At 46.2% G+C, this 13,722-nt stretch overlaps 1 protein-coding gene across 3 annotated transcripts in view; it reads left to right on the top strand.

The window, feature by feature from the left end:
• LOC144687415 (anoctamin-1-like) overlaps positions 1 to 13,722 on the top strand; it is a 173,355-nt gene that overhangs the window by 30,821 nt on the left and 128,812 nt on the right. For 2 of the 3 annotated variants that reach the window (XM_078553535.1, XM_078553537.1), the window contains one exon: positions 13,542 to 13,640. The exons of the other annotated variant lie outside the window; for it this stretch is intronic. In XM_078553535.1, the coding sequence (XP_078409661.1) occupies positions 13,542 to 13,640 (99 nt within the window). The remainder of the gene's footprint in view (positions 1 to 13,541; positions 13,641 to 13,722) is intronic. 3 annotated transcript variants of the gene reach the window in all.

Genomic DNA, 13,722 nt, shown 5'->3' with positions numbered 1-13,722 from the left:
CTCGACATCCAGGGTTCCCTGCATTTGTTGGTCCCACCCTTTGTCTTTACGGGGATATGTTGGACCTGTACTCTCCCTATTTCCTCCTTGAATGAGTCCTGCTGCTCTGACACAGATTTACCTCAAAGTAGCTGCATCAGTCCACTCTGGCCAAATCATATCTGATCTTATTAAAATCGGCCTTCCCCCAATTTAGAACTCTGATTTCTGGCCCATCCTTATTCTTTCCATAACAACCTTGAATCTAACCTATGATCACCATCTACAAAATGCTCCCCCATGCTTGCCCGGCTTCATTCCCTAAAATTAAGTCCAGGACCGCCCCCTCACTTGTAGGGCTTTCTACGTACAGGCTTAAAAAGCTCTCCTGGATACATTTTAAGAATTCCGCTCCCTCTAAACCAATCACACTATGACGAATCCAGTTAATGTTGGGGAAGTTGAAATCCCCCACTATTACTACCCTATTATTTTTTCACTTCTATGAAATTTGCCTACATATCTGCTCTTCTATTTCTCTCTGACTGTTTGGGGGCCTATAGTACACACCCAGCAATGTGATTGTTCCTTTTTTGTTTTTAAGTTCTACCCATATGGCTTCATTTGAGGAGCCTTCTAAGATGTCATCACTCCTTACTACTGTAATTGATTCCTTGATCAATATTGCGATACCCCCTCCTCTTTTACCTCCTTGGCTGTCTCGCCTGAAGACCCTATATCCTGGAATATTGAGCTGCCAATGCTACCCCTCTCTCAACCATGTCTCTGTGACAGCAATGACATCATACTTCCATGTGTTAATTGTGCCTCAACTAATCTGCCTTATTTGTCAGCCTCCTTGCATTAAAATAAATACCATCCAACCTTGCCAAGCTCCTTTGTGCCTTAGCTGGCCTATAGTTTCTATGCCTTCCAGACTCACTTGTTCTCTCTTCTAATTTTGGCTGTGCATCTCCCCCTGCTGAACCTCCTCTCAGGATCCCATCCCCCTGCCAAGTTAGTTTAAATCCTCCCCAACAGCACTAGCAATCCTCCCCGCAAGGATGTTGGTCCTATTCCGGTTCAGATGCAACCCGTCCGCCTTGTACAGGTCCCACCGCCCCCAGAAATGGTCCCAATGTCCCAGAAATCTAGAGCCCTCCCTCCTGCAAAATCTCTCCAGCTACGCATTCATCTGGGCTAACCTCCTATTTCTATACTCACTAGCGCATGGCACCGGAAGTAATCCAGAGATTACTACCTTTGAGGTCCTGTTTTTTAATCTGTTTCCTAGCTCCTTAAATTCTGCTTGCAGGACCTCATCCCTCTTTCTACCTATGTCGTTGGTACCAATATGTACCACGATCTCTGTCTGTTTGCCCTCCCCCTTTAGAAAGCCCTGCAACCATTCAGTGACATCTTTGACCCTGGCACCAGGGAGGCAACATACCAACCTGGAGTCACGTCTACAGCCGCAGAAACGCCTGTCTGTTCCCCTTACTTTCGAGACTCCAACCACTATTGCTCTTCCCCTCTTTTTCCTACCCCCCTGTGCAGCTGAGCCACTCACAGTGCCATGAGCGTGCCTGCACTCCCCAGAGGAACTGTTACTCTCACCGTTTTCCAACACAGAAAAACGGTTCTCAAGCGAGATGCACTCTGGGGATTTCCTGACTACCTGCCTGACACCTTTCTTCTGACTGATAGTCACCCATTCCCTCTCTGTCATTTTTTCCGTAAGCTGTGGGGTGACCACGTCTAAAAACATGCTATCCACAAAACTCTCAGCTTCACAGATACACCTCAGTGCCTCCAGCTGCCGCTCAAGCTCCGAAATTCGGAGCTCAAGTAGCTGCAGCTGGTGGCACTTCCTGTACACATGGTCAGCCAGAGCGCAAGGAACGTCTAGGACTTCCCACATGTTGCAGGCGGTACATAACACGGGACTGAGTTGCCCTTCCATGCCTCTAGTTGAAAAAAAGCCCTTACTTTAAGCTAAATACAGTAAAAAAAGTTAAAATATTTATGTACTTTAAATAAAATCTAGAACCCTTACCTTTCCTTAGCTTAATCTATTTTAAACTGGAGAAAAACACTTATCCACAACTCACCAATCAGCTCTCACCTTTGTGGTGACGTCACTCTATGAAGCTTCCCCACACTAGCACTGGTTCTGACCTCTCCACCGCTCTCTCGCACTGTCTTGTGATGTCACTCTTGTTATTTTCAACAAGAACTGACTGCAGGACACTCTTCCCAGGCTGCTTCACTGCAATGCTGGCTGCAGGACACTCTTCCCAGGCTGCTTCACCGCGATGCTGGCTGCAGGACACTCTCCCCAGACCTTTACATAAATGACTTGGATGAAGGGACCGAAGGAATGGTTGCTAAATTTTCTGATGACACAAAGATAGGTAGGAAAGCAAATTGTGAAGAGGACATAAGGAGGCTACAAAGTGACATAGATAGGTTAAGTGAGTGGGCAAGGATCTGGCAAATGGAGTATAATGTCGGTAAATGTGAAATCGTTCATTTTGGCAGGCAGAATAAAAAAGACGTTTATTATCTAAATGGTGAGAGATTGCAGAGCTCTGAAATTCAGAGGGATCTGGGTGTCCTAGTGCATGAATCACAAAAGGTTAGCATGCAGGTACAGCAGATAATTAGGAAAGATAACTGAATGTTATCATTTGTTGTGAGGGGCGTTGGTTAAAAAAGTAAGGAGGTTATGTTTCAGTTGTACAGGGCATTGGTGAGACCACATCTGGAGTATTGTGTACAGCACTGGTCTCCTTAATTAAAGAAAGATGGAAATGCGTTAGAAGCAGTTCAGAGAAGATTTACTAGACTAATACCAGGAATGGGCGGGTTGTCTTATGAGGAAAGGCTGGACAGGTTAGGCTTGTATCCACTGGAATTTAGAAGTGTAAGAGGCAATTTAATTGAAACCTTTAAGATCCTGAGGGGTCTTGACAGGGTAAATGTGGAGAGGATGTTTCCCCTTGTGGGAGAATCTAGAGCTAGGGGTCATTGTTTAAAAATAAGAGGTCACTCATTTAAGACAGGGATGAGGAGAATTTTTTTCTCTCAGAGGGCTGTGAGTGTTTGGAATTCTCTTCCTCAAAAGGTGGTGGAAGCAGAGTCTTTGAATATTTTAAGACAATTTTGATAGATTCTTGATTAACAAGGGGGTGAAAGGTTATCGGGGGTAGGCAGGAATGTGGGACTGAGGTTACATTCAGATCAGCCATGATCTTATTGAATGGCAGAGCAGACTCGAGGGGTCAGGTGGCCTACCCCTGTTCCTAATTCGTATTTTCGTTTGTAACATAAAAGGAGTCATTTTGTGAGGTGTGGTTGCCTGTATAGCAGCAGGCATGGTCATAAAATCAGTGCTTTTATCCTACAGCTGTAATGCTCGCCTGCACTAATCTTTAGCCTGCCAGCAATGGAACCACGCAAAATTACTCTATGTAGTTGTCTGCAAAAATTATACTGGCAATAATCTTTAGTACTCAGTTGCAGAACTGCCTGGAAGAACCGGACAATGAGATGCTCAGCCAGCAACCTCCTTGCCTGCTACACACCATCATCCCTCTGGTTTCCGAGTTTTGCAGCTTCTCTCTATCTAAGTCTGTGGTTAAGTCTTTGTTTAGGGAAATATTTTACAGCAAAGTTCACTAACCTTCTTAGGCACACTTAATCCTCTCCCTGCGGAACGGTCTAAGCATCAGATGTGTTGCAATAGGATCCCATTATTTACTTTAATGAGGCACTTTAATGATGGTTTGTACATGTCTGCTGTTGTATTTGTTCTCTGCTGGGACACAGAAGTTGTGCCGAGGAGTCTATGTACTACACAGCCCATATCTCTCAGGAACCAGCTACTCATTCCTTCTTCTCCTTCACAGACCCAAGTTTGGGTGCCTCAGAATGGAAGTATTATGTGTACATTAACATGTATTATATTCTGTTTGGAGTGATGAATTCTGTTAGAAGTCAATAACTAGGAAAATACATTACACAGACTACCTTGGTGGGAAGATGTCCACATAATTAGTTTGAAATATTCTAAATTCTGGATAGAACATTGCCAAGGCAAAAACCACATAAAAGCTTCCCACAATTAACCCAGTCGATATCAACTTTGTCTCATTGTACGTGTCTCTTTTTCTGTCACTTTCTCTTTGTTTCGTTGTGTGGTTGGGGTGTAGACAGGGGGGTATTGCGGATTGTTTATTCTCCCAAAGCATGCTGTTTGAGTCTGTCGTTCTTCAAAGTCATTCCTCTTTATTTACAGCAAGTATTTACACATTTGGACCTCTACATGAGGTTACAGCTTGTCCTTCTTCCAGATATCTCTTACTTGTCACTCATGTGACCTGACATCATTATTACATCAGCATCATGTATGCTTCTAATGTTAACCCTTCACTCTACATCTCCTCCAAGTCTTTATTGCTATTATGTTTACATCCTCCTACATCTCCCCCAAAGTCTCAGATTTCACAGGGTTAGTCTCCGGGCTGCCTTGCCCAAACTCATCAGTCTTAGTCTGAATCGCTGGATTCTGGGTGGCGTCTTTGCAATGCCTTTCATGTTCAGAAGGGTAACTAATGGTTTATGATCAGTTTCAATTTTGAAAGGCAATCCCATAACATAGTCTGAAAACTTCTTGCTGCCCACATTGCTGACAGTGCTTCTTCTATCATGACGTATGATCCTGTTTGTGGCATATCATTGTTCTGTTTTGTGGCGTATCATAGTTCTGTTTTGTGGCATATCATTGTTCTGTTTGGCGGTGTATCATTGTTCTGTTTTGTGGCATATCTTTGTTCGGTTTTGTGGCATATCATGGTTCTGTTTGGCGGTGTATCATTATTCTGTTTGGCGGTGTATCATTGTTCTGTTTGGCAGTGTATCATTGCTCTGTTCTGTGGCGTATCGTTGTTCTGTTTCTAGAAGCATAGTAGACTGCTCTATATGGGCCGTCTCTGTGCACTTGAGATAAGACTAACCCCAGACCTAAAAATGATACATCTGCCGTGACTATATTTAGTAATTCTGGGTCGTAATGTGCCAAAATTTCAGAAGAGATCAGAGGTTGTTTAATCCTTTCAAAAGCATTTTGCAGCTCCACATTCCAGCACTTATTTTGAACCTGTCTCAACATCTGTCTCAAGGTCTTGTTGACCCCTGCCAACTTTGGTAGGTACTTGCCTTTTTGGTTGACCATCCTGAGGAATCTTTGAAGCTCAGATATATTCCTGGGTTGTGGAAATTCTCCGATAACTTTTGTTTTTTTTGATCAACTGTAATTCCAGTGGCTTGTACCATGTGACCTAGAAACTTGATCATGGTTTGGTGAACTCACATTTCTCATTCAATGTTAGGCCTGCACTCTGTAAGACTCTCAGGGCTGCTGTGACTCTGCGATCATGCTCTTCCCTGTGGAGCCATGTATAAGGTTGTTCTCCATTTGGCATATTACTCCTTCCAGGCCATGTGTGAGACATTGTTCTCTGGAGAAGTTCTGGAGAGGATGCTATTCCAAATGGCAATCGATTGAAACAATAATGACTGAATAGCATTATAAATGTGGTCACCAATGTAGATTCATTATCCAGTGACAACTACCAACATCCACTGTTTGCATCCAATTTGGTAAATAAAGTACTCTTGGCTAGTTTGGCAAGGCTCTCATCCGCTGAAGTCATTGGGTGGGACTCACGTTCCACTGATTTGTTTAGTTGAGTTAAATTCACACAGATTCTTACAGAGCCATTTGACTTTGGGACTGTAACCATTCCTAAACAACATTTTGGGCGGAATAGTCCCAGATTTGCACTAAGTGCGGTACGGGCTGGCCACAATGGCGACTTTTCACGCCGTATCATCCCAAACCCACTGCATTAATTATGTATTCCCAGGAAACATGCCGTTTCCATGGCGGACAGGCTCTGATTCACCCGCCATGCCATCATCTCGCTACTTCAGCATGCTGGGTGCCATATTTAAAGTCCAGCTGCGCGCATACCTCTCAGCGCTTCCAGCCCACGACTGCTACAAAGGAGACATGGCCCTGAAAGGCAAGAAGACTGCAGCCCCCTGGTTCAATGACATGTCCCTCAAGTGCCTTTTGGACGCAGTGGTGGCTTGCTGTGATGTCCTCAATCCCCACTCTGGCCGTAGGATGGGCAACAACCTCAATTATTCAGCTTGGGAGGCGGTGGCAGCGATGGTGAGCACCAACGCCCTCCAAAAGAGGACAGCCACCGAGTGCCGCAAGGGAATGAATGATCTCCACTCTGACAGGGTAAGTCACTCTTCTCATCACTCTCAACTCACACACTCACAAACCCATCCAAAGGGCCCTCACTCACTGCCAGTTCGACGGACACCACCATTCACTCTCTCACATACACCATCATTGTCCTCATCCCGTCCATAGGACCACTTACCACCCACACAGGCCAGGCATACTTATCATCTGGCCTAGCAGGCATCCTGCTTACACTCTCTCCATCTCTATTCATGCAGGACAAGCTGGCACACAAGAGGGAGAGGTCGCAGATCGGTGGAGGAATGCCTGAAATCAAGGTACTCATGGACTTTGAAAACAGAGCCATCCAGCCGCCCGGCGAGGATCTGTACCATTCCTGTGCTGACGGTGAGGCCGGTGGTGCTCTACAAGTGAGGGTCCAGCAGTGCAACACCCATTAGACAACCATGCTGTGAGTGATGTGTCCTGTTTCACAGGCCCCTGCAATGCACTAATTATCTCCCTTTGCTTTCGCAGGCACATCTGGGAAACAGCCAACAGAGTCCATGACCCAGGGCCTCCAATCAAGCTCTGAAGAAACCCCTGAAGAGGAATCTGGAGGCACCCTCCCTGAAGTCCCATCACAGCGCTCACCCACACCCTCCACCAGCGCAGAGACACACACCTCAGTGGGACCCAGATTTACAGTAGCCTCGGGATCATAATCAGTTAAGCACATCGCACTGTCTGATCTGCAGCAGGTGGCGGCAGGGACTTCCCAGGTGTCCGGCACTCGAGGGACTGCTGGAGGCCTGAAATTTGCTGAGCCCGAGTCAGATGACAAGCCTCTGGACTCAGTCATGTCACAGTTGCTGGAGCTGCAAAGGCAAACTCAGGGACATCAGGAAGGGATGTCCACTGCACTTCTCAGATTGCAAGGCACAATGGAGGACTCTGCCTGCCTTCACTCTGAGGTGATAGCACCAGCATGCCAACCACTGAGGTCAACCCTGGTAGGATGGCAGCCGCCAGGGAGATCTTGGTCTAGGACGTTGCTCCTGCACTGCTGCATGGGCTCCACTCCATTGCTGGCACCATAGTTGGCCTCCAAAAGCGCAAGAGGGGTGAGGGGAAGCTCGATCTCATTCCAGATACCCCTTCTGCTCAAGGAGTCAGCCAGGGGCCCTCGGGAACCCACAGGGGGAAGGATCAGCAGGTGCACACCCGGGAACATCCATCCAGGTGACTCCCAGAGTGTCCGCCCCATCCAAATCCCCTCTTCCTGTGATCTCAGCGGCTCCAGCTTCACAACTGGACCCCAAAAGCAGGCCGGGGCCCTCTAGGTCTCGGCCCTCCAGAGGATGCCCACCAAGGTCATCACAGACAGGGCGTCACAGTCAGCAGGCTCCCTCCACCTTTGCTGTGGATGGCTGGGGAGCACCAATACGTAGCGGCAGAGTTAGGAAAGTTAAGATGTTCTTGCACAGCCTGGGCACGGTGTTAATCACTTGTATATACTGTTCATTATTATCAATTAACTCCCAAGAATGTCTCCCTGCCTATGGCTCCTTGTTCTGATGAGCAGTGTTCATGTCACTCAGATGTGAAACCTTTCTGCACAAGATAAAGGCAGGTGTCTCAGTCCAGGCCTCTTCCCTCTACTTAGTGCAGCCTTCAGACCAAAGTGATAGTCCGGCTTCACACTCCCCAGACACATTAGTGATGCCTGCACCTCGGCAGCGCTGGAAATTGCTGCCAGAATGTAGTGGGCAGGCACCACAGAGTTCCGTCATTCTCTCTGTGTGCTCACAGTACTTTTAAGGTAGGGCTGGACCCCATCTCTTCAGCACCTGTGACCAGTCACCCTGTGCTCCTGAAGGGCTCAGGCGCTGAAGGCGGCCAAAGGATCAGATGCTTCTAAAGTTTCATGGCTGCAACTCTATGCTATGACCCTGATCACAGAGCACAAGAGAGCTGCCCTCGGCCAGACAGGAGTCAGACATTCTCAGAGGCTATGTGAAGATCTATGGAGTATCCTCACAGCATCTTCCTGCAATTGGGTGACTATTAGGGCCTCCACTGCGTATCCATGACAGGAGCATTCTCACAGACGGTGTGTGCATTGGCATAAGCCAGACTGGAGTCAAACATTCATAGATGCAGTGTGAGGGTCTATGATGTCTCCTCACTACATATCCTCATCATCTTGCACAAATCTAGCAGCTATGAGGGCCTCCCGAGCGCGCCTGCCTCGTCTGGCCAGTGCGAGGGTCTCATTGCGGTTAGCGTCACCTTCATCCCCATTAGTGTCTTCTTCATTGGAGGAGACCTCCAGCTCCTCCATCTCCTTAGCCAGCTCGTCTCCCTGTTGCAGGGCCAGGTTGTAAAGGGTGTAGCAGGCCACCAACGATGTGTGACACCCTCTGTGGACTATATTGCATGGCTCCACCAGGCCAGTCCAGGCACCGGGACATCCCGATGGTGTGCTCCGCCAAGTTGCGAGTTGCAGCATGAGCCTCGTTATACCTTCGCTCTGCTGCAGTCTGAGGCCGCTGCACGGGTGTCATCAGCCACATCCTCTGTGGGTAATCCTTGTCCCCAAGGAGCCCAACCTGCAGCTTCTGGAAGATTTCAGGGCTCTGTGACTGACTGAGAATGTAGGAATTGTGCAGACTCCCTGGAAACCACGCACAGACCTGCAGGATGCATTTGGGGTGGTTGCACACCAGCTGCACATTCTGCGAATGGAATCCCTTGCGGTTGACATAGTTGACCGTGTGTTGCAGTAGAATTCTGAGCGCTGATCATGGGTGCAGTCGATCGCACTCTGCACCTGTGGGAAACCCGAGATCTGGGCAAATCCAATCGCTCTTGCATCCTGGCTGCCCTGATCCCGGGTGAAACGCACAAAGTTGTGTGCCCTCGCAAAGATGGCATCCGTGACCTCATGGGTGCATTTGTGGGGGAAGGCTTGTGAAATCCCACAGAGGTCACCTGTAGAGCCCTGAAAGGAGCCACTGGCATAGAAACTGAGCGTCGCGGTCACTTTCACGGCCACTGGCAGTGGATGCCCTCCATGTCCCCATGACGCCAAATCCTGCAGTAGCTGGCAGATGTGATCAACCAGTTCTTTAGACATGGCTCTCGCTCATCTGTAGGAATGAAAGGTGGCGCCTATAGGCCCTGGGTGTCACTAGGCGCTGGCCTGCGACGCCTCACTGTGGCTCTTCAGCGGTGTGTGCGGGAGCTTCAGCCGTTCCTTCTTCCAGAGACTGCTGCTCCTCCCTCTGTGCAGCCAAGCGCGTCAATCGCTCTCTTCTCCATCGTCTTCTTTGTCTCCTCCCTACACATGCCTGTGCACTACCTTCAACCATAGGGCAGCCCTTGCCCCCCCAACCCCAACGTGCCCCAAAAGTTGGGCAGCCCTTTCCCCCACCCTCCCCCCACCCCCCAACATGCTTCAACCTTGAAGCCCACCAGGTGATCCAGACAAGCAGTCCACAACGTTACTGTGTAATTACCTCCTAGCTCCCCTCAAAGTGCAGCCTGCCAAGTGCACGCCTTTTATATGCTGTTGTGAAACACGTCGGCATGATTGGGTGGACGATCCAGCGGCAGGGCAGTGGGGACCGATTCCGATGGGCTGGGCTTATGATGATGTGCAGATGTGTTACAATGAGGTTCCTGACATCCGATGGCAGGAAACGCAGAGCAGACAATTGCAAGCTGGTTTCACGGCTTTGTGAAACCGATTTTTGGCCTTCTCACCATATTGTCTGCTCATGCTAACAAACATGCCCAATGCCAGCGGGCATGGATGATTCCGCCCTCTGTTGGCATGGTGACCAATGATTTAACCCCTTGCTGCTGCATCTTTTCAATTTCTCCCTTGACTTTGACCAAGAGTGGGTGTGGGACTTCCACCAGAGTGAAGAGGCAAATTGTTTCAGCATCAGCTCATAGGGTAATATGGTGCTTGGTCTTTAGCTTCCCTCGGACTGTAAACAATTTTGGAAATTCATTTTGAAATGTGCTACTGTAGTTCTCATCAGCAACTTTATCCACTTTATGATTCATTTCAGATTTAGGCAGGCCTTTCTGCTTAGTAGTGAGCACTCTGGATTTTGAATGACAGATTCGAGGATTCCTCGGTCTTTATATTTCAGCTTTGCTCCTGTGTCTAGTTTTAAACCCTGCGTGCTGTCTATCAACTTCGAGTTTATTACCCCAGTACCTGTTTTCAGCATAATTTACTTCCCCACAAAGGTTACTTCCTTTGTCTCTAGTTTTTCCACTTCTTGTATGTGGCTCTGTTTTAAAAGTTTCTCCCTCTTTTTACTGGTTGTCAGCATTTTGGAGCAACAGTTTTGAAGTGGCTTATTTTTTCATAGTTGTGGCACTCTGTGCCCCCCCATACTGGACATTCTTCTCACTTGTGCGGTTTCTTCCTGCCACACTGAAGACATTTCAAAATGGCGGTTAATACGCTTTTACCCTTTTTGGTGGGCTTAGGCTTTTTCTCTTATGGCCTACAAACCAAATTGTCTCACTCAATATTTTCCACCGGATCTCTCCTTCCCTGTGGACAAATGCCTGATTCTGTTTCCTGAGTTCCATTTGCCTCGCAATCTGCACTGTTTTCACTAGTGTTAAACTCTCTCTTGTCTGTAAGAGATTTGATAATGCTTCATCTAGGACCCCAACTATGATCCCGTTGTGAATCAGTTCATCTTTTAAGATTCCATAATCACAGTTCCCTCCCAGCCTATAGAGATCGTTGATGAATTAATTCATGCTTTTGCTTGGTCTTTGCTTTCTTTTATCAAATTTAGCCCTCTCTATATTAAATTCTGATGGGTGTCGAAATAAGAGTAGAAAGCCTGTAGGACTTTTTCATAAGAAGCTGAGGCCTTATTGACCCCCTGCTTTGACATCACGCCATCAGCAATAGATCTTACTGCATAAAGTAGTGTGCTAACCTGGTCTTTTTGAACTCTTTGTGTAATCCTGAAGCAGTCCTGTAACTTGTGAACATTTTTCTCCAGTTGTCCCAGTTCTGGGCTGATTGTGAGCCTTCTGCACTCTGAAGTGATTCTGGGAGTTACAGTGCAGGTTCCATGCTTCTGAGCCTTGGAATTGCTCCTGCTTCTGTGCTGCTGTTTGCTGCTTTGGGCTTGTGCCCACTGTTGTCTGGTCTCCGGGTCTGTGTCTCAGCTTACATCTGCTTCTCCTGTGATGGTCTGATGTCTTGGTCACTCTTCATTTTTTTTCTTTCATCCTTCCTTCGAGGATCTCTTCTTGTCAGCCCTCTATCTTCTTTTTATGGTTTGCTGGGTCCTTAACTTGCTGCCACCATGTTTTGTCATGTGGTTGGGGATTGTCTATTCTCCAAAAGTATGCTGCTCGAGTCTGTCATTTCTAAAAACCATTACTCTTTATTTACAGCAAGTATTTACACATTTGAGCCTCTACATGAGGCTGGAGCTTCACCTCCTTCCAGATCTCTCTTACTTCTCAGTCATGTAATCTGACATCATTATTACATCAGCATCATGTATACTTTTGATGTTAACCTTTTACTCTACACGCTCTAACTCAGAATGGCCAAAGAAAATGGCATCTCTTGGACCACATCTTACTTTCATTATGGTGCTAACTCCACCCTTGATCTCCACTCCATTTGTCTACTTCTCATACTATTTATGTAATCCTGCAATTTATTTTCCACACTGCTTATTGCAAAGGCTCTAACTGCTCAAATTACTTTGTGACTTTGACTGCAGCTCTTTGTTTCTCCTGTTCATCTTTGCCTCTTCATTGCTTTTGAAAACATTGATCATTTTATCCTCCTCTAATATTTCCCTTTAGCAGCTCAACTTTACTGTATTACTCGCCCTCGTTCCTTCATATTTGTTCCAAAAGCAACATTATGGTGTAAATTTTTCCTCTTCACTGCATGGGTGGTAGTCTGGTGGCATGGATAGCTTAGACCTTAAAGAACCTATCTGATTTTCATCCCATTGAGGTACGAGGGGTTTGAGTTAAGGTACCAGAAATTTGAGCTTGATGGGTGAGTTAAAGTCCCGGTGATTTCAGTTTTGGATGAGTATCTTGAGAGAGGGGCTTCCATGCGCATGTATAATAGAGGTTTGAGTCGTGATGGGAAAGTTAGAGTTCTACAGGGATTGATTTTTGTGGGTAATGTCATGGCCATATTGGTGTGACGATATAATTAGATTTTTAAAAAAGCAACACCTGAAAAGACAAAATTCAAATGACTCCAAGCTACCAGACAGTTCTGTGGATCCAGCTGTTAACTTTCGAGAAGACAAAGACCATGTGTAATTTGATATTGACTTAATGTTTATCAGAGCAGGAGATAAATGAAACTGCATCAAGATTCATTGCACAAATGCAAATTTGGCCTTGGCAAGAACAAAGGGTTTGTCCACTTAAAAGAGGTGGGAGAAAGATTCAGACTGTCATTAAAAGTGCCACAATACCTCACTTGGGACCATGACACGACACTGATGTGAGGTCACATGATACCATGGTCATCTTCAGAGGCAGACTGAATCCCATTAGAGAGAGAGGAGTCCAGGGTAAGGAAAGCCATTGGACTGCTGCAGTCAATTAGGCAGCTAAAGTGCCTCACCGCAGTGCCTTGTAAGAGGAACAAGGACCCTCTCTCCTCTAACATGTTCCAATTTTCAAGCCTGCCTAAGAAGCCAACCTCTGGCAGATCAACTTTAGGAGCTATCACGGCTGCTGAGATACTTCTGCAATTTCAACGCCTTCACTTTAGACAAAGTAGTAATATGACTACAAAACAACAGGCTTGTATTGAAACAGAGTTAAATTCCATTTGTATAATTACTGTTTTTATCTTCATCTGTTCCCAGTTTTATGTGTGTGAGAGCGAGATGTTGTTTTCTTTATTAATCTCCAGGGCAAGGGTGTGCAAAAATAAACTAACCTTTTCGTGTTTAAATAGAAAAAGCTTGCAGCTGGATGATTTAAGTTGACTCAGTCACTCTGAGGGTAAAAAATACACACATCCACATACAAATATATTTGATCGTGGGCATCAAAAGGTAACACCTCAAAATTGTCCATTACAGTAACTTTATGAACTAGCAGAATGGGGTTTGTGTGAGTTAGGCTAAAGATAAGCTAATTTATCTTTTCACAACCATGACTTCTCTTATGTTCATAATATTTAAAATCACTGTAACTATTTAAAAAAAAAATCATTATATTTCCTTAATTTACTTCTCACAGTTTATCTTTTCTTTTCCAGTCTAAAACTCAAGGCACTGGTTATGTCAGGATACATGCTCCTTGGCACGTCCTCAGTCGAGTGGCTGAATTTCTAAAAATAAAGGTTCAGACCAAAAAGGTAGGTTTTAATTTGACGATGGCTCTACTGTCAGTTCCCCTGTTAAAAATAATTATAACTAGTGTCCTCTGTTCAGTTCTGT

This window comes from Cetorhinus maximus, chromosome 12 (genome assembly GCF_964194155.1).
Source record: "Cetorhinus maximus chromosome 12, sCetMax3.hap1.1, whole genome shotgun sequence".
NCBI lineage: Eukaryota > Metazoa > Chordata > Chondrichthyes > Lamniformes > Cetorhinidae > Cetorhinus > Cetorhinus maximus.
Note: the sequence above shows the minus strand (reverse complement) of the source record. Positions and strands in the feature narration are given on the sequence as shown.